General features: G+C 40.8%; 2 protein-coding genes across 2 annotated transcripts in view; one reads left to right on the top strand and one right to left on the bottom strand.

Annotated features, from left to right (window-relative positions):
- Positions 1-14727, bottom strand: part of LOC112557362 (chloride transport protein 6-like) — a 32225-nt gene extending 17498 nt beyond the window's left edge. The window contains 21 exon segments of the mRNA XM_025227168.1: positions 1316-1427; positions 1741-1799; positions 2235-2412; positions 2616-2722; positions 3168-3327; positions 3504-3654; positions 4137-4278; positions 4783-4885; positions 5371-5540; positions 6078-6191; positions 6294-6379; positions 6606-6652; positions 7472-7533; positions 8265-8332; positions 9672-9798; positions 10134-10240; positions 11945-12011; positions 12356-12421; positions 12741-12809; positions 14200-14253; positions 14626-14727. Of these exon segments, the coding sequence (XP_025082953.1) occupies positions 1316-1427; positions 1741-1799; positions 2235-2412; positions 2616-2722; positions 3168-3327; positions 3504-3654; positions 4137-4278; positions 4783-4885; positions 5371-5540; positions 6078-6191; positions 6294-6379; positions 6606-6652; positions 7472-7533; positions 8265-8332; positions 9672-9798; positions 10134-10240; positions 11945-12011; positions 12356-12421; positions 12741-12809; positions 14200-14253; positions 14626-14715 (2139 nt within the window). The 5' untranslated portion in view covers positions 14716-14727.
- A 334-nt stretch (positions 14728-15061) lies between these two features.
- LOC112555759 lies at positions 15062-20327 on the top strand. The gene is made up of 4 exons (XM_025224258.1): positions 15062-15163; positions 16681-16790; positions 17246-17299; positions 19325-20327. Exons 1-4 carry the CDS (start codon positions 15062-15064, stop codon positions 19404-19406), a joined length of 348 nt encoding a protein of 115 aa, XP_025080043.1. The 3' UTR covers positions 19407-20327.
- The last annotated feature ends 1439 nt before the right edge of the window (positions 20328-21766 follow it).

Here is a 21766-nt window from a genome sequence, read left to right as displayed (position 1 = left end):
GAGCCATGTCTGCACGCAAAGATGGCGCTTTGAAGCAGAAGCACACAAGACTAACCAACCACCAGGAGTCCTGTCACTCGCGGAGGGACCTTACCAAGCGCTATCTGTAACCGAGTGTTGTGTTCTCGACAACATTTCACTTAAATTACAAGTGTAAATCCTGCTGTTTGTTGCGAGAAATACCAAATTACCTATTCTCTTCCCGTAGCATTTAATCTGTAAAGTCTAATAGGGGAGCAATTATTATAAACGATGGGTAAATCAGTGCAGAATTTTATTTCTCCACCCTGGGAATTACTTCTTTTGGAAAAATGCGTCTACAAACTGCAAAAATGCACAGAAAGAGGTCAACACTACAGAAAAGAGAATTGTACATTCATATGAATTGTACAGGGAGGTACTTACGTTGCCAAGGCTTCAGCCAATGGGAGAGCTGGGTCCGAATGTTAATTAGGTGTATCTGTACAAACGTGATATCACGAGTTTAATTTCATTTCTGTGTATTGTGATGGTTTTTAGGCGTGTATCTAGATAATGGAAGGGGGTATATATTTTCGGTTTTTGAAAATATCTCGCACTGAGAAAAATTTAAATTACACATTCATTATGAACAAAATGTTCACTCCACCAGACCTTTAACTTGTTACAGACAAACATGTCGGCTGACATGAGGTAACAGTCAACCATGCAGGAAGGAGAGAAAAGCATTCGGATGAATAAGCTGTCAGGCGCGCAGAGGAGCAGACAGACGAAAAAAGACGAGCAAGCAAAATGACAGACAGACGGACAGATAAGCTGTACTAGTCCACGAGTAATGCTTACTAACGGTTTTGATATGACGATTGCTCCTAAAATAGTGAGGTACTGCCTACTCGCTGTGTTTGCACAACTGTGCCTGTCTATCCACCCTCAGGGATGGAGAGCAGAGTGCCGGCTTTGTCAGATACATTAAAGCAATAGTTTGCCTTCTCTTTCTCCTTCGACAGTTCACAAATATTTCACGCCTACGTAAGCACAGTAGTGCGAATCTGATTAGCTCGCCAACTGTCCGAAGGAATCAATCTCGTCACGGCTCACACCTTTTGCTTCCAATACGCATGCGCAGTAGTTATTTATATATATATATTACATTCGCAAGGGAGGAAAAAAGACCCTTGATAAAAATGGTATTATTATTCTATAATTTAAAAAATCATGCTATATCGAACAATGTCACCTGAAATAATCTTATTTCCTTGAAATACTGTGGTAAACAGCCTCTCTTTAAAATATTGCACTAAGCATCATCACCTGCGGAAATGCACATGCCACCTACCTGTTGGCCGTCTACACACCAGACTTGTTTCTTCAGCAACACAGCGATGTGAGCGCGCAGCACCAGTCCTTCAAATTTGTAACTCGGACTCCCGGGCTGGCCTTCTCTCGGACTGAAACAAGGTGAAGAGGTTTTTAAGCTCAAAGTCTATTTTGGTTTCGCAAGTTTAAGTACTATGAAATACCCTTAATTTAAGAAATACTATTGAATGAAATAGGAAAACAGAATTCTTTCATTTTCTTCTGATTAATTAATATATTGAAGGAAGAGGAAGTTATACGGGAGAGCGTGTAGTACTAGTTCCGGGGGAGACCCGTCAATATATGACGTCAGACTGGGAAATCATCATCATCATCATCATCATCATCATCATCATCATCATCATCATCGAAAGATCTGAAAAAGTCACGGGTGCTCTCACTCACTCATGGGAGGAATTCCACTCGGAACAGTCGTTGAAAGACTCGTTGGCCGGTCTGTTGCCCTGCAAACGGATGGCGGTGATGGATATTTTTATTAGTTAGAACCTATAATAAAGCTATTTATGTATACAGTCATGTATCAACTCAATTAATTTTTCCATGCATGCTTTAGCACAAGAACCAGTCGATGCCTAACTCTCTCTGAAAATTCTACTTAAATACAGACACATGCATTTATTGGCAATTGTTTTCAGTTGTACACACTGATCTATTTTTATTATTTTGTATTTTATTAATAAAGCATTAAATCTTTAGTATGGCGATGTTTGTGGGTCTGGCTGTAAATACCTCGGTTAGTATATTGCACTACATGATACATACATTTAGAAAATGATTTTCCTATCTGTTAGTTTCTTCATAATCGAGCGTTTTATTTCCTTTTTTTCTGACTGTTTACCAGCCACCATTATCACATGTCTTTCCCCTGTAAAAGTTACCCTTTGATTCTCAAAGCATTCTGACCGCTGGACCTCGTCCTCGCTGCTTGTGCTGCTGACGACAGGAAAAGCGCGGTGTGCCGTTGTCTTCAAGATCTTCACAAGGGACGCCACTCTCGTCTTAGGGAATACGACTGATAAGTGACGGGACGTGTCCAAGACATCGCGTGCTTTGAGTCTGCAACAGTCACGTGAATCGTTATCGTCCCATCTTGATTTGCCCACTGCAGTGTAGTGATGACTTATTTTGTCCAGAGACGGACTGTCAATAAACCTAGCTAAATACCTGTGTGTGACACTCGCCCTTTAGCTCGCTTTAATATTTATCTTATCTCACAACACAGTGATAGGACGTTCCCCCAAGATCTTTAATAAGAGCACCTTCCAAAGTCTGGTGGGATATCCCATTCTAGAATAGGAACTTCCTTCAAGTCGATGTGGACATCGTACAGACCCTTGTTGAAGAAGTCACCTGTCCATTTTGCAACCTATAGATGATGATAAAGAAAGGAATGTAGCGAAAATGGCAAAGAAAATTAATCAGCTCGAGATGAATTAATTAGCTATACGTTTGACTTAAACTCAATTTTTTTTTTTAGTCCATAATGTAAATTCTGAGCATAAATAAATAGGAATTTAAACAGCTATTTCAAATTCGGATTTTATTTGCGTTAAATACCGCTTATATTTCATATGAAGACTTTAGACAAACATACATCTTTATTCAAATAATTATGTATTCTACTTTGCTCTTTACGTTTAATCATTTTGGAGATCTCCCTCTTCATGGGCATTTTTCCTTTTGTGTTTTCTTATTTGAGTAGTGCTGATATAAAAACAAATTTTGTCATTATGTTACGGTAATCCGTTGTGTGTGTGTGAGAGAGAGTTTGTGTGTGTGTGTGTGAGATGCATGACAATATCATACCTTACCATTAAAACAAGCATGATGGGTAGGCCGTACGAGATTTCATTGGTTGATTCGATCAAAATGACAGTGAGGCTAATTGTCATGCGCACTACACCTCCCAGGAAGGCCGCTGCGCCAATCAGTGCGTAAGTACCAGAGTAGACACTGGAGTAGCCGAAGACGCTAGGAGGCGCCACAGCATGGAACAAACAGACTCAATCGTTACCAATATTAACAGATATAGTCAAAAGTGGTCTTCTATACATCTGGAAGTAAATGTTAGGTACATTCATTTTGTGTGCTGTTACTATTATGTAATCTTCATGCACTCTTAATCAAACACTGCGAAGTGTATTTACGTCTCCAGCACGTTGGCGACCAGGCGGCCATATGCAGCGCCGCACAGCGCGGGCACGAACAGTCCGCTGGGAACTGCCAGCCCGTACGTCCAGCACGACATCAGGAAGAACAGCAGGAAGAAGATGCCAAGGGACGGAATGCCAAAGGTGCCTAAATGTCAGCAGGTCAGAAATAAAAATTATTGCGCACAAGAAGAGAACATTGCGCTAATTATGGGTAGAGGGCGTTGAGGCGACATCTTTGTTAAGTTTCTTATCCTAGACATTTTAACTTTTTGCTTTAGTGGTCTCTCTCTCTCTCTCGCTTATTCTCTCTCTCTTTCTCGCTAAGAAACATGAGAGATGGGCCTACACCCCTTTTAAACCTTCGTCCTCTTTTTCATCACAAACACAAACATGTGAATATTTTGGCCACTTTACGTGAAAACTGACTTCCCTGCTTTGTCTTCTTTCACATGAATACAGCCACAGTAAGAATGTGCACTTTATCACACCCAAGAGATTTCTTTTGAAATTAACAGGACTTGCTCATTACAACAGTTATTGTAATCACGATGACGATAATGCACAACAAAATGGCGGATGATGATGACGATGACAGACAGACGAAGAAGAAACTGCTTTACTAAGGACCTTCTTGATGAAACAGCTGCTTGATAGCCACTTCCTGCGGGTTAAAGAAGAGGGTGGCCATGTCATTGTAGTACCCGTGCTGGCAGAAGTACGTCCGAACCGTTCCGTTCACAGAGTCGTCGGCTGGAGAACCAGAGGTCGCCTGAAGGCATCATTAGAACACGGAGTGTACATGGTAAACACCGATCTTGCATACTAAACACAGATCATGCACGCTTTTATTTGAAATATCCTAAAAGTGGTAAAATACTTTTTTCCCTGAGTTCTCTTGATCTTCTCTAATACATATAAATTAAACTATAAAAGTGTGATGGTCACTCAAGTGTTGCAAGTTCCAATAGCATCCTCACACTTTTATCTTTTACATAGTGAATAAAAGTGTGTAACAAAGATCTTATATACCAAAGTGTCTGTAGTTTAATTCCTACTGACAATAAAAAATTAGAAACCAAAGAGCTTTTGTGCCTTTCTCACTATTCCTTTGGTGACAGTTTGGGGTTTGTCGAATCGACGTCATTAGGATGACTACATTCAACCGTGATGTATCCTTCTTCCATAAACTTACTGTGGCACAATCATTGCTAAGGTCCAAGTAACGGTTAAGGTCGCAGACAGTCAGTGCTAAGGTCGCAAACAATCACTGGACAGACAGACCTGAATGGGAGTTTTAGCGACACTCTCCCAGTGTCATGGCTGCAACAAACGCCACGGTGGTGGTAACCATCGAGACAAGAAGCACCTCCAAAACTCTGTAACAGCAGTTCAAAATTAACATATCGTAGCAAGTATTTGAACCCACCTCCTTGGCATCTTAATAAATCTGAGAAAAAACATTTAATTCCCGAGATAGGGATCGGAACCTACGAGCCAAGCTGTTCGCTGTCCTGGTACCTCCATATTCGATAAAGTTGCTAGTATTCAGTACCAAGTACGTTTGCACTAACAGCTATCAATTCAAATTTCAAACCATGAAGGGTATAACTAGACAAATTTAAGCTGAGGGATATTCAAGATTTTTTTATTTGGGGAATAAACTTCCTCTCAGGTCACTATATTTTTAATAGAAGAATTTAAAATCTAGTTCCTATTCCCAGCTCCTTCACATAAAAAATTATTTCAATGTTTGATAACCTGCGATTTAACTGTCCCTGCTATACCAGTCTTGATGCCAGGTACGAATGACATTTAGGTCACCAGAAAAGCCTGATGCCAGTTATCAATGACATTAAGTTACCTGAAAATTCTGCGTTTTTTGTGGAGGTTTTGCATTCGGTACACCGCCAGGCGGCAGTTGATGCCATTAAACAAGGCGCCCAGCAGGCCGCCCACGCAGCCCATCAAGATGAAGATCAGCAAGTCAAAGGCGCCCCACAAAGTGCAACCGCCGTCGGACTTGCCAGGGCACTGGTCAGAATGAGCAAGTGGTGTGGGTCAGGCTGCCTGTGAGTGTTTAGATAAGACTATCTCTAACTTGCTCTGACACTAATTACAAAATTCTTTTCTTAAGCGCTGAGAGAATGAAGACACGGCAAAGAGGTGGTTTTTACTGGGCTCCTTGACCACTCACAAATTTCCAAGGCGTCGCCTTTTCATACTTTCACATATGTGTACCAGAAAGAGTAGCATAGTTTACAAATAATGTCAAACATTCGAGAAACGTGTGTCGAGTTAAGAAGGCCCTTACGGCAAACGTTAGACTGTTTGCTTTACACTTCGTCTGTGCTCTTCATAACTTTTATGGAATGATTTAGACGGTAGCTGAGAAGAATGGTAAGAATCTCTGAATGATCGGGAGAAAAAATCTTTCTTGGTCATCTACTGATCTGCCTTGTTTAGCTATTTGAAAAACTTTCTCGATCAGCTATTAAAAAAAGCTACCCGATCAGCAATTGAATGAGCTACTTCAGTTGCTTTTGAAAGAAGTCAACTCCCTCAACGTACCCTGAAGACGCCGAAGTCGATGAGACCCGGCAGATAAAAATAGCCCCAGACGTTGCTGTCTAGTCCTGACAAGAAGAAGTTGAGAGAAAATGTTGCTGCCATCGAACAAAAGAACTGAAAAACACAAAGACAAAGAATAAAGTTTAAGGTTAAGACTTGATTTTGAGCTAGTAGCTACAGTCACGGTAAAAAAGAAAAATTGTCATAGACCATTACCGTTCGCCATGTTAACTTCTGGTTCCAGAAGGACGATCCCTCTTCCAGACTGAATAAAACTCCTCCAATTGGAGCTCCAAAGGCAGCTGCGGCAAAAAGACCAAAATTTCTTTATTGGCTTTACATCTAAGTTTATCTTGTTGCTTTTATGCATGACATATAATTATATATTTCACAACTTTCATGCATCGCATACGTATATTTCATATCTATGTATCTTTTATTCTAAAGTAACGCTGCTGAGGTATGGGGTACGTGTAGTGAATGTTCGTGAACTGTGTACTTGCTGATGTCGGTTTGATGATGACATACCTGCGACACCTGCTGCAGCTCCTCCGGACACGAAATCTCTCTTGTCCCTGGCAAACAGGTCACAAACACAACAACAACATCATGCGTGTCATCAATGTCATATGAATGTCAACAGAAAATATGCTTGTTAGGAATATTCTCACCAAAAAGGTAAGCATTTGTAAAGAACGAAAGAGCATGTTATGTTTGATTACTGTAGAACTCTCTCTCTCTCTCTCCGTCTCTCGCTCTCTCTCTCTCTCTTTCCCCCTCTCTTTTACCACCATGTATCATTCGTTGCTGAGTGAGTAATAAGCAAATATGCAAGCGAGATTGCCATCCTTTTCTCGGATATTTTTATTTTATATATTTTTTAAATCACATGGTCTCTCATCAACCGTGTCGGCTGCTGTTATCTGCCGTTGGCTAGGATGACCAGTTCAGATCATGGGACATAACCAAACTGCGTGAACTCGAGTTACTACATCTCTGTTATCTCCTCTTCTCCCCCCTCCGTATTTTCATTTCCCAGAATTCTATTTCTCAACCTAACATAAGTGTGGGAATCTGCAGTTGTTAAAGTGGACTCGTGCTTTTAACCGTCTGCAGCTGATAAATCAGTCTACCTAGGATGATGTTCCCAAAGCGAGCCTTACTTTGCAGACTGGGGAACCAGAGCCTGTCAGCTGTACAAAAAAACAATATTTTAGAAACGAAATGGTAGCATAAAGTAGGCGGTGCTTTCCAGGCGAAATTAAAGGTCTGCTCTCCTAAATCTTTGATGGCCACGTCGTCACTCATTTAGAAACAGACAGGATCAGAGATGAGTGCTTCCAAGCGCCTGTTGAGAGTGTGGAATTCGCAGAGTTGAGCAAGAAAGTGATTACCTGTCGCTTCGAAAGAAGGAGTATTTCTCGATGCTTATCTTCCTAAAAGCCTGACTCTCAAACTGCAAAGAGGAAGAACATGGGTCATTAACATCGTCGGTTTCGTTCATCAATGTCACAGCTTATATATATATAGTTATTTATAACATCTATTTCTCTCCAGATTTATTTTATTTTCACCTTTCATGTCTGCTCTATAGTATTTCAGTATTTTTTTTTTTAGGGGGGATTACTGATCTTTACTTTGATATTGAATTATTATATCTATGTGAGGATTTCCTCTAATTTACCCATGTATCTGTGAGTTAGGATCCATACTAAAATTCAAAACTTTTAAATGATCATTTTAAAGCCTGTCGTTTCGAGTTTCAACTTACAATGAAAAATTCACTTTTCGCTGCCAATCTCTGAAGATAGACCTGCGTTCTTTTGAAATATTTCTACATGTGTCTCCATGATTATATCCACACATCCATGTCTACCCATGTCCCTATACCACACAACGACACAGCACGCATCACTATACCCATATGCCTGTCTTTGTACCCTACATTCAATCACAAGCCATACATCTCTGCAGTAAAACCTCTCACATCATCAAACGATTTTCTAGCCTCCCCGAGTCAGTCCTCTAAAACTTTAATTGACAGACATCCCAGCGATCAAACGATTCAGCCTATTCTCTTTTGCCATCCAGTGGTGTAAGACCTACCACGGCTACCTGTGATACATGCCACCACAAAACATTTCAAATCACAGTGTTTCTTGTGAAATGGACTCGTACACAACACACCTGCGGTACACCTGCTCCGATGATAGAGCCGCTGTGAATCATGGAACCTTCCTTGCCAACGAATAAGCCTACAGCACACAGCAAACATACAGAAGGGTTTGCATTGCCTATGTTCAGTTTACTTAATTTCACTCAGAATTCAGATTTTTAATAAGTGTACAATCTGCAGTGCTTAAACAAGCATAATGTTTTTTTCCATAGCAATAATATTCTAAAGCACGATAAATTAAGCGCTTGGTTTCATGTTGTTTACTTGTACAGTGATACCTCGGTTCTCGAACGCCTTGACTTTCGACCAAATCGGTATTCGACCAGGAAATTCGAGAAAATTTTGTCTTGGAATCCGAACAAATATTTTGGAACTCGAACATCCGAACGTCCCGAGATGAGCCGAGTTGAGCCGAATGGCGTTCATTGGGCCAGCGCGCCTTGCTTGCGTCATCAGGTGTGAGTGCAGAGAGAGAGAGAGCACGTTTGGGAGAGAGTCATGAAATGTGTGCAAAATGGGCAGAAATCGCAAATTTTGTAACCACTTCTGCAACAACATCACCCTGATAAAGTTGCCATAGTAGCAACATTGAAGAGCAGTTAACACTTTTTAATGACAAATGTTATGTCCACTTTCCGCAAAATTTTGCAAAGGAGAAAAAAACAGCAAAACAATTGACAAATTCTTCCGTTAAAGAAATCAGACAAGCAACTGCAGAGCAAGATTCTGATTCTCACACCTCAGCAAAGATACAAGAGAACAGAAACCACCCGCAAGGCAGTTACGCCCTCGTTTTTTATTGAAGAGGACTCCCCTTCAAAACAAATAACCATCCCCCTTCCCTCCTCCTTCCACATTCATTCCCTCCCCTGCCATAAAGTTAGGTACAGGTACAGTAAATGAAACACAATTTACTGTACTGTACTGTACATTTTTTTGTTGTTGTTGTTGTTTTTTTTTGTTTTGTTTTAATAAATACACTTTTTATTTCATTATTTCTTGATTGAGACTCATGTTTTTCTACATCTTATATACAAATTAGGCCAGTAAATAGGCCATTTTCTGGGGCTTGGAACCGAATTAATCCAGTTTCCATTATTTCCTATGGGTTTCATTGCTTCGGTTCTCGAACAATTTGGTTCTCGACCGTCTTCCCGGAACGAATTATGTTCGAGAACCGAGGTATCACTGTATTTCAATAGACTCGCCTTGTCGATGCCTGAGGTAATCCTATCAATGTCTTAGCCTTCTTGTAACTAAAACTTTGACATTTACGCTAATTTTTCAAACTTTACTTTAAAGCATTACTAATCTCTTTGTTCAGCATAGTAAACAACCACACGCTGGCTTATCTTATTAATTTAAAGCTTGTCTTTTTCTTTACTCACGCGTGCACTTTTTAAGCCAGAGATACCCACCTCCAGCCACGCTGAAGAGAACTCCGATTGCCTTGGCAACTAGAGATCTCAGTCGTACTACATGCGGCACCCTGACGCCATTTAAGTAGCATTTGATTTCCGGGATGCCAGACCCGGCCGCCACAGGCTGAGAGCGAACAGTATTTTTTTAAGTTAGGTGGGTATGGAGACAAGCGGTTAATGGAGACAAAAACAACCACAAAACACAGTACTAGCACAAAAGAAGACCCAAAGATAGATATGCAAGGTGAAGTTATGGAACAATAGATATTGGTCTACGTTTCATTGCCATTCTAGGTCTGATCACTGGTAACAGAAAATAAATCAATTAATTTCTTTTTATGTCTTTCGTTCAGATACTCTTGGCATGCTCGTCATCGACGTCTTCACAAACTTATCGTTCATCACACTACACTGTCTGTAACTAGCCGGCAACCTGTTCACATGCGTTTCTATGGTTACCTCCAAGACCGTGATGCAGGCAGCGACAAGAGTGAAGCTGACGTTGAAGCACAGGAGCAGAACAAGGGAGACAACCAAACAGCCGTCCTCAGAGCATCGCAGGATAGCTGGAAGGAATGGTCAAGGTGAAATCATTTGTAAGTTTTTTTTTATCGATAATTACTTTATACTTTTTTGTAGCAGTGTGTAATATGTGAGATTAAATTTGATAGGAAGATCTCAGATGTATCGCAATCACGACAACAATGGCCACACATGGGATTTTCCTAGAAAGATAATTTGTGTGCATGTAGGTCGTGCCTCACACTTTGGTATTCCGTTTTATCAATTTTTTAATTAATTATTATTAAAGGAATACTAAGAGAATTTTGCAATAAGAAACACAAAATGAGATTGCACTGGAGTAAAATAAAGGCAAGCAAATATTAAAAGTTAAAACAATTGCAAGTACCTGAGCGTTTAAGTAAAAACTCAAATTATTGACATTAATGTCTTGTGCTTTGCTTTAAGCCTATTTCTGAAGATAATTTTATTCTTTTAATATAAAACTAGTATGATATATTCACCAAAGACCAACATTCTATGGATTAGAAAAGATTTGTGAGAAAATAGAAAATGTGTTTATACTAAGTAGGATGGAAAGGGGCATAATCTCCATCCATGACTTGGGTCACAAAACTGTGTCTACTTCCCTTTGCCCAACACGTGCAAAGCAGATAAGAACTGGTGAACTAAAATTTTAATTAAAAATTTGATATTAATGAGCATCTGGTATAGATGTATTGCTGTTTTATCATAACGAGTTACAGCCATTGTATGCTTGTCAAAAAATCTTTTTGTTGAGATTTCCATTAATTACCATAGTTAAAATGGGGAGGTAAACAGTTTCACATCATGTTATTTTCTTTGAGATGTTCAATTGAGGGAGAAAGCACGTGCAGTCAGTGGTGTAGGAATCAGGAGGCAAGTGGGACAGCCAGCCTCTCAAGAAAAAAAAAATACTGAGGGGGCAAGAATATTTTTCTCCCGCATGGCCCAATGCTTGAGATGTGGTTCTTCACAAAGAACAGAAAACGTAGAAGAGCCGAGAGAAAGACAAATTATAAATATTTATTTACGGAGGTAATATAATAAGCAAAATTTATCCTTTTTTACATCTAGCCTTCTATCTTAAGAAAGGAAAAACAAACATTACTTTACTACAAAACAAAGACATTGATCAAAGAAGACTCAGGCTTTTTTTGGGGGGTGGGGAGGGATGGAGGATGTCACAACCTTAAATATGACTAATATGACTATAAAGTTTATCTTATTCTAAATATTACATAATTTCTTGCAATTCCTATAACCGGGTGAGTCCTTTATTGATTAGTTGTGTTTCTTGTTAAGTATTGCTTTGTCGCTTAACACTGAAATCAGTATTTGTTGAGATGCTATCAAGGTGCATATATACACGTGTGTGTGCACGCCTGCACTCACGCACCCTCTACCTTTCCCGTAATGTGGGAGTCGTTCATTGTCAGCAAGGAGTTTTAGTGTGCTAAACAGGAATAAAAGAGAGAAAGAGTTCGGGTACGGGAAGTGTTTATGACCACTTCGCATGCTCCATGCTGAGAGGTAGGCAGGAAAAGAGTTCGTCTGCAGAGAATGGATGTCATTGCTGAGGATGGCTGCACTGCTTGATGATAAAATGGCGTCGAGAAAAGGGGTTAAGGGGCTTGAGAAAGGGGCGTAGAAGAGGTGGATAGAGAAAAGGATGGAACCACAAGGGACAGAAGTGCCAGTGTGTCATGGTAGTTTGGCAAGGATACATCTGTCTACCGTTCCAAACTTCAGACTCGATAGCTTCTTGACCACCGCGTCGATAAAGAGCGCCACCTGTCAGGGCAATGTGCACAAGATCCAAATGAACTGCACTCAGCGTTAGCCATGCACCCGGTATTAGATAACATGATAACAATGATAACAACAGCAAATTTGTTAAAAACATGGTGAAAAAATTAATCTGCTAATAAATAAACTCAGCGATTTACTTTGTACAATAAAAGTTTTAATAAAGCGGTGAAAATTAACATAATATATTATCAACACCCAAAGGTCCTGCGCATGTGTAATTGATGTTTGTGAGCACGATAACAACTCCCCTTTCTAGTGATGACACCGACAGCAACACTAATTTCTAATGATGAGACACCCGCACTACTTTCTGGTGGCGCACTCACCATGGCCGTTAGAAAACCTATGAGAAAGGTAACACCCCACTTCACAGCTTCCAGTTTGACTGTAGACTGAAAGAAAAATGAAATTCAAAAGTATAGCAGCGATTAAAGTGCTCCCGATGAAACAAACAAAAAAAAAGAAAAAGAAAAATGAACACAAATGAATACAAGAAATATAAATTGATTGTAAGAAATAAACTTTCTTTGTCACAAACCTACTTGTGTGGTTTGTTTTTGAAGTAAAAGCACCTGCATCAATTATTCCAATACATCCACATGATTACAAAATTTAGTTTTAGTAACTTGGGAAACAAAAATAATTTTAAAAAGTAAGGTAAAGCAATAAAAATTCACCAACAATTTAATTACAACTGAAAGTTGTGCTTACGTGGCCTTCCAAAAGTGTAGTCAAATGTTTTTCATAGGGCTTGTTGTAACAACTATCATAGTCCAGACTCTAACAACAGAAACGTGTACACTATTGTATAGTGTTTTAAACAGAAAAACAAAAGATACAAGCTTTGTGTAGAGTAAGTAATACAGATATTTATAATTAAAACCTTTTTCCCCTAGTTCAGAACATGAGTCGAACATGGCTATTTTGAATTCAAACTGACAGCCAATGTATTCGCGAAGAAGCGATGTGGTATGGTTGGCTTTCTGCTTACAGAATACAATGTGGGCGGCACTAATCTGAACTCTCTGGAGCCTGTCAAGCAAGAAGGTCTATGAAAAGAGAGCTACAGTAGTCAAACCTGGACAACACAAATGCCGACATAAGCTGCTTGGTGGAGGCAGCAAAGAGGATACGTCTGATCCAGATGATCCTGCGCAGTTCAAGAAAGATGGATGTGCAAACTGAGTTGACATGATTCTCGATGGACAATGATAACTCCGAGATGTCTGACATTCTGGAAGAAAGTGATGGTGCATCCGGAGAAAGTGAGGATGTATACGGAGGCAGGTGTTTATATGTGCATAGGCTATCTGCATGACTTTAGTTTTCTCCCCGTTGAGAGTTCATTTGTTCGCCAACATCCAGTATTTGACACTGTCGAGTGTTTGTTGAGTACTGATGAAAAGACTGACGACTTTGTAAGGTGGGCCTGATGCCAGGAGGTGAGTGTCGGCGGAGTACATGTGTGCTGTATGTCAAAGTAGCCACTTGGCTGGACATAGGCAGTACACAATACAGGCCCGAGGACTGAACCCTGAGCACTCCATAAAGTTATGATGCAGAGACGTGGACCTATCAAACTGGGTGCGAACAGACAGGTAGCAGTGGAACCGACCAAGAACTCTGCTAGAAAGGCTGAAGGTAGTGTAAGCCACTATGTGGTCTAAAGTGTCGAAAGTAGGGACAGATCGACCATAGGACTAATATTTGTTTTGGTCACAAGCAGGTAATAAGTCCTTCACCACGCGGATCGGAGCAGTCTCAGTCGAGGGACGCTGCTTAATAAATAAAACAGATTTTTGTATCGCATTCCCCCTTCCCCAAGTTTATGGATTGACCAAAAAGAAGCGTGGCGAAGGGGTGTTAATCCTCCAGATGGTGTTTCTTAGCGGCTTTAGAAGTGTGTGCGATCACATGAGTTAATGAAAAATCTAAATAAATAAATATAGAAATCGAGGAAAGAGAGAACAAACGAACAAAAGTACGAAGAATGAATGGTAAAGGCGCACGTGTGGAGATCCCGAGAAAGATAAACAAACATGGATGATTAAAAATAAAGTACGTATGTCTACCGAATTCATGCTGCTCAGAACACAAAACAGCTTCTCGTTCATAGCACTGGTCCCCATGGCTACAAATCCGGCATACAAACACGTATAAACTGCTCTACCTCATAATCCTTCGTGGAAACTCCAAGATTTCGTCTCTCCCGAAGGCGATGTGACTTTAAAAAAAATAAAATCAATGAAAGAAAACATAATTACGTCTTTAATATAAACGATAATCTGCCAAATAGTGCCTACTGATTAGTTGTTTTTTAAACACAGTTTGGATAAAATGCAATTAACTTTTCTCTATGAATAAAATAAATGTCTTATAAATAATAATAAGACTGCTAATTAATTAATATGATTAGCAATAATCAAAAACGATTATGCCCGCAGGAAAGAACACTAGGTTGTAAACAGAAAATTTACCTCCCCTTTCTCCGCCCATTTAAGCAAACAAAAAGATCAAATGACACTGAATCCCCGTTGAACGGAAAATACGCATCAAAATGTAGCTGAATGATTGGATAGTGTAAAGTGTTTCTTACCGTTGCAGACATTAGGTGATCGTCGCCCAGCCTGCTATGGCAGAATGTTGCTGTGTCGTCTGCTTTCAATGAATCATGGGCGCTCGCCATTTTTAATGACTGGTGTCTGACCTGACCTTACTGACCTGACCTTTCACACTTAGCCCTAACGGGCTGTCATGCAGTTGCCTGATAACATAAGAAGTATTCCTTTATAGCTGCTTTTTTTTCTAAATGTTTGTGATCTGTGTGCATTGTTCTTGTCTGAGAATTCTCGCTGGCGAGCTTGAGATTACAAACTACATTATCTGTGTATTTGATATATTTTATCTGTGTATTGGATATATTTTATCTGTGTATTGTAATACCTTGTTGTTCTGATCTTACCTTCATGGTGCATAGCTTTAAAAATATGTGGATGCTTGCGTGCGATGTTTAAAGCTCACATAAAGCCTGAATGAGATCAGGTGTCCGGGTACCCCACATCATGCACAGGACCAGACAAAGAACTGCCAGCCTGTGGAGCAGCTCCTCCGGTGATGTAACACAGACAAGTCTTGTAAGTGACTCAGCAAGTAGTTGATGGATGTTTATAATTTAGCCAGTGATTACCTGCCATGAAGCTACTTTTAGCTCTTTAATTAGCGAAAACTGTTAAGGCAGTTGTGTAACAGCGAGATAAGACTGGGAGAAATAATGCAGGTATGATGTGGAGAGGGAGAGAGTACGTGCACAAGTGCGCGTGTGTGTGTAATTCGTGTGGTTTCTTTAATTTCTTTACTACAATTAATTTTCTTATTAAAACATTTTCTCTTTTATACTTTATAATTCTTAAGTTTTTTTGTTTTTACACTATCCCCATAATTACTTTATTAAATCTCAACATACTTTTAAGATAAAGCAGTTATTGGCTTTCTCCTTTAGTTTCCTTGGAGGGGTCTTCTAAAAACCAGCAAATATTTTAACTGATGGGGACCATGGAATGGGGTATGGGGAGATATAATTTGCTTTGCTCTATCACCAGCGCCAGGAATGCTAATGGCGAGTGTGTTTGTGTGTGTGTGTGTGTGATGGTTGTGGTGGTGGTGGTGGGGGGTGTCTCCGTTGCTAGGAGAGAGGCTGTGGCGATAGTTCCAACTAGTTAGAACCAAACTACCCACGATCAGTAGCTTTCGCCAACACTAACACATGCTTCCTGCCACATAGTGTAAGCCGACAAACTTCATTGTACACCATGCACGATTCTGCACCCATAAAGAGGACCAGGATGCTCATAATTATATGCCAAGCAGCCCCCAAAATACTCACCATATCAGTGTTTCTGCACATAAACCTCATTCTATTTATCTGATAGCGTCACGTGCTCGAGTCTGCGCGTTCTCACTCTCGGCCTGACAACATGGCCTGCACCCGTTTAATTTGTTCTTTACATCGGCAATTGAGCTCTAAATATTCAGCTCTTATTTGTCGGAATTTTTATTCTGTTTTCTCATCTCTTTATTTGTTCGTCTGCCTGCCTGCCTGCCTGCCTGCCCGCCCACCCGCCTTGTTCGTTGATGTATAGAAAAATATGAACGTGTGTGCATCGAAGTTTCAGTCAAGGGAAGACAACTATGAGGTGCACAGCGGGTCTCGGTTGTCGTCACATGGAGGGTTAGGTATCTAAAGGTTAGCACCTGCCTTTCTTTGTGCCAGAGGAGATGGCACAATGGTAGTAGCAGAAGTTTTATCAACTAACTAATAGCAAGGAGCAGAAATTGCGTGGTCAAAATATTTGAAAGCTGTAAAGATCTCTGCAAAAGAAATCAGAAAAAGAACCAAAACAAATAAAATACAGGAACAAAAGTGCATTCGTGTCGACCAACCCTCAAAACCTACCCCCAACCCCATCCCCACACACACCCCCTTTCATCGCTCGCACTTCTCCTCGTTATCTTCAACCACTATCTCGCGTGTTATCAACTGACAAAGAGCGAGCACTCGGTCCTTGAGCAGCTTGCGATGCTGTTACGTTCATTGTACTGAAGTGACGAAGGCTGTGTAAGAAATTCTACAGAAAGAGAAGTTTTTTGATAGGAAAACGAAGTCAGCCAACAGATCCAGGTCACAGAACCAACCCCTCGTGGAAGTTCCGGGAGAGTGAGAATTCAAAGCAGTATTTCAACAGAAGGAATGGCAGCAGACACGTAAGCAGCGCTGTGAGTGTGTGTGTGTGTATGTGTGCTGGGTGTGTGTATGTGCTGGGTGTGTGTGTTTGTGTGTGTGCGTGTGTGTGTGTGCTGGGTGTGTGTGTGTGGAGGGTAGGAGACGTAGTTGGGTAGGGCGACAGTTATAAACTTATTTTTTAACCTGTATGAAACATTCTTCTATTTTTAGCTAGTACCTAGCTATTTGAATAGTCTCTTAATCACATCTTGCTTCAGTCTCTTGTTATGTTTTATATCACATATTTATAATGCTTGTTTATATTATATGTTTATACAACGGGTTTATATGGCGGGTGTATATTTTCAGTTGGTTTTTTTTCTTTCTTTCTTTCTCTCCTCCTGTATTCATTTAACATAAGACGGATCTATTTTCACTATGTAATTTCTTTTCGAGAGGATTTGTAATTTCGTTTGGTTTCTGTCCATGTGAGCAGGCGCAGTGACAGAACGCTTTGTTCAGATCGTGGAATCCTTCAGACTGAAGCCAGGTGCGTGCAGCTAATGTCTCATTAAAGAAGCTCGGTTATTTTTGGTAAACAGCCTCATGCAGGTGCTTTACGCGCCGCTGGCCTTCCTCCGCCTCTTCTTCCTGTTGCTCACCCATTCAAGCAGTTTGGAGCCGCTCTCTCGGGTAGGTGGGGTGGGGGGTAACGATGGGGGAAAAGGAGCCATGTGACGTGGCCTTCGTTTCGCTTGTTTTTGCAAGGCAGTTTCTGAGACTGGCACAAGCCGACACTTGGACCATGCCATCTGTCAGTCTGAGATCTCCTTAAAACTTGTTGCACCCTCCCTTCTACCCACTTAAATGTACAGCCTGGTGTAAGGTTTGAATGGGTGTTCTACGTGGTTGTAGACGGTACATTGACACACACACACAACCTGACCTGTAGCTATTCATCGCGTTTGGTTGATTTCGCCTGCGCCAATACTGTGTTCACTTACACTTACTTACACTCAGCTTTAAGTGAAAAACTGTTGAAAGTGGTGTGTGGCAGGTTTTTATAAAAGTGTGCATAAACGTGCCTCTTACTTAGCTCTTGGGACAATGTAACTACAGTCTGGAAAATCAAAATGAGAGATTTGTAGTCGCGTCAGTTCGAACAGGAAATATTGTTGTAGCTCAGCAATAAGTGAATAAGTGTAAGTGTAAGCTGACATGTGTAAGTGTAAAATTCTGTAAATGAATAAGTTTGTTTAACAAACGTCTCCTCAGCTATGAGCACGGTTGTGTGATTGTGAAGAACAAATGTAGAAGCCTCGAGAGGAGTGGCAGAGGGAGAGAGCTGAGAATCCTTCGAAGACAAATTAAAGTAAGAATTCCCTTCCCACAGCACTACAGGTGAGTTTACATGGTGCAACACACGGGAGGAATGTGTGATTTGTAGTAAGAGAATTTCAAATTCAGACTTTGTAGAATCTGGTTGCTGAGACATTACACATACTGTCTGTATATTCACCAATCTTTCAAGCTGTACCAATCTCTCTCCATTTCCTCTCTCCTTCCCCTCAGGAAGTCAAAACAAAAGGTGTAAAATTTCATAATTTCAGGGGTTGTGGTCTAGAATCAGTGATATGCACGACCGACACACACACACCCCTCCGATTCCCCTTTCCTTCCCCTCATTCGTTGTTCTTGACTCACAACCATCGTCAGAAGCATCTTCTGTGGCCTTCACGATGAGGGCTTCCCGCCGCTGACCCGCGAACACAAAGTGAATGCACGTCCTGTCTTCTGGCAAGTCTTCTCCCTTCCAAAGAAAGAAAGCAGTAAACATTGTCAAGACTGCAGAACCATAAGGCTAATCACCCACGCAAGCAAACTGATGCTGAATTACTTCCAGCATCGCATCAACACTACCACAGAGGAGCTGCTGGCTAATAAAGTAAGGGATATATTAACATGAAGCCTACACTCTGCCAGATAAGACAGTGTTAGCGCTCCAGATGGCGGATGTAGCTGCCTGACGGAAAGGACATCAATTATTAATGGCATTCGCATGAGTAAAGGGACTGAAGACCTTAAAGGATGACTGGAGAACATTTTTTTTTCCTTAAATGACTGCATACAGGTCAGTAAAGATACTATGTCCCAAAATCTAGGGGAATGTCCTGCTTCCGGTTTCAAGATACAGGCTCAATAAACGTCACCATGTACAGAAAGACTCCAAACGTGGGTTAGTCAGGTATGTACACAGGTAACCTGATTCCCAGTTTTCCTATTGGCTGTTGAAGACTATTTTCCAAGGCACCTTGAAGGGTGGCCAGAGGAAGAACTGGTGAGAAAGTGCTGCTCAAGTGCTGAGCATGGTGACTCACTTACATCTCCGGAACAGAACTGCTATCCATCTAGATTTTGGAAATAACACCCTGTACCTTAGTTTACCCATTCGTTAAAAGTTAAAAAAGTTCACCCACAAAACCTTTAATAAATCATTTTTTGCCCACTGCTTTCACAAGCTGCCCAACCATCGTGGCATTTTTTTTTTTTAGTTTGTTTGTTTGTTTACTAACAGCCGAGTCCCACAGATCACCAGCCTAGACAAGATGGCAGAGACCGCGAAACTGCACGTTGAGAAGAAATATGACGGAAATTGAACAGAAATGTCAAAGACACAAATCAACGCGGACGTCACTGGAACTGGAACTGGAACTGGAACTGTCTTCTCTCGCGAGACACGTCACGGCGTCAAGGCTGGGCGTCAGTGTTTTCCTGACCTTTCCTGCTGACGCCAGGCCAGGGACCAAGGCTGGGTGGATCTGGTGTAGCTACCCGGTATGACACAGGACGATTGCTTCACCCGACGTCGTCGTTAGCCAGCGAGATAAGGGGCGAGTTGTTTGTCTAGTTGCGGTGGCTGAGGATTCTAGAATGTTGCCTTGTGTGCCAGAGGAGTGTAGGGTCGACTTCACCATGAATCGCAGTGAACTGCAGTGTCGCGCGACATCAAACGCCCGCCATGTTTTGTTTTGTTTTCATTTTCACAATTTTTTTAATCTAAGCTTGTATGAATGGGTTTCTTAATCTCTATTTTTGTTGTTGTCTTTATGTTATTTTATGTGGGAGTGAGAAGGTTTTGGGTGGTGGTTTTTTCTCCTGGTTTCTGTCCTTAAGAATCAGGGCTTGTGCACTCGTTTATTTTTGAATCTATGTTTGTTTGTGAATGCTTGCGCTTATGCATAAGTGCGCGTGTGCGTGTGTGTATATATAATTTTTGACTGTGATCGTTTGTGCGTGTGCGCGCGGGTGTTTGGTGATACAAGCATAAAATGTTACACCATTAAAGGTACAGCAAAGACTGTGAGGCGTGATGAGGCTGTGGCGTGCTGTGTGACGTCAAAATACGTCTACGTACATACACACTAGTTGTTTAGCGAGGCCAAAATACGTGTGTGTATATATATATACTAGTGAATCAGAGGAAAGCCATGACGGGGGAAGGTAATGAGACCAAATTATGGAAATGAGACAGGCAGATGCAGGAGAGGGAAAAGTTAGTTTGTGAGAAGTTTTTTGTTGTTCTGGTTATTCTGTTGTTTTGTCTATTTTGTTTCTAAGCATCTGTAGCCAAAACAACTACTTTAGACTGGATTTTAGAAACTTTTTTGGAAAAAAAACCCAGGTATTTTATTTTATTCAAAAAATGTTTTTATATTCAAAGTATTACTGATCCAAATACATTCATGACAGTTTACGTAACTAAAGCATATTATATACTTTCAATTTATCTTCTTTATGCAGAGGTTCTTGACTTTCATGTTCTTGTTATACTTACTGTAATTGCTGTGATGTTTCTGTTGCTTTGTGACAGCATTTTCGGCTTGTCGAAACAAACAACTGTTTGTCATGCCGAAAAAGGAAAACAACAACTGATGTTGTCCAAGCATGGCATAACGTTTTATGTTGTGTAAACGTCAGAACTGTGTCACGTGACACTGAGACTAACACTTACACTAGTATTACACTGTAACAGCTTTGCTTTAGTCAGAACGGCAGCGTGCACACACACAAACACACTGTATTGAAATGTCGTTTTCCTACCCTCACCTCTTAATACGCCTGTGTGTGTGTGTTAGTGTGTGTGTGTGTGTGTGTGGTGTGTGTAGTGTGTGTGTGTTTGTGTGTGTGTGTGTGTTATCTGTGTTGTGTGTGTGTGTGTGTGTGTGTGTGTGTGTGTGTGTGGTGTGTGGTGTGTGTGTGTGTGTGTGTTAGTGTGTGTGTGTGTGTGACAGAGAGAGAAATTAGAGCTTGTTTCTGCTTTCTCCATTTTTCGGCTGACTGCATTCTAACCCTCGCAAGTTCAGAAGGCGCACGGATATGACCTCATGCTGAATTCGTGGAGAGACGTGGCGGCAAGAAAGGGAAACTGGCTTCAGGAAAGAATGCTATTGGAGGCTGTCACTTCAAAACCACAGAAATAAAGAAAAACAAATCAAACGAAGTAAAGACGAAACGAAAGAATGAATAAAATAAACAAACAAATAGAGACACTGGTCCACGTGCTCTTATAAAAACTCAAAGATACCAGCTTGCGTCTGAAACTGATATGTATGCTTTTATATATATATCTTATATATTATTCCAGACTAGATACCATATAGAATAGTTCACACTAGACACCATATATTATATTTTATTTTTTCTGCTGTCAGGAAACTCCGTTTCAGTCTTTTACCGATCGAGTCTGCGGAGATGGACAGAAAAAAGTCCAGCACATGATAACAGCACCTCGGTCTTCGTTTGTCCTGTCTTCAAGTAAACTTCAGCGTTTTATTCACTTCCACCAATGTTTCACTCCTCTACATTTCCAGGCTTCATGCCCACCCTCCCTGACTTCCCCCTTTCCACCCTCTAAGGTTCGCGGGTCCTAAATGGCAATGTTGCCAGTCTTCGGCATCCTGCACAGAATTTATTTCCCTCCTCATCTCTACTTTGGGACGGGCTTGCTGTTTATTGC

The sequence above is a fragment of the Pomacea canaliculata genome, linkage group LG2, assembly GCF_003073045.1.
Source record: "Pomacea canaliculata isolate SZHN2017 linkage group LG2, ASM307304v1, whole genome shotgun sequence".
Taxonomy (NCBI): domain Eukaryota; kingdom Metazoa; phylum Mollusca; class Gastropoda; order Architaenioglossa; family Ampullariidae; genus Pomacea; species Pomacea canaliculata.
Note: the sequence above shows the minus strand (reverse complement) of the source record. Positions and strands in the feature narration are given on the sequence as shown.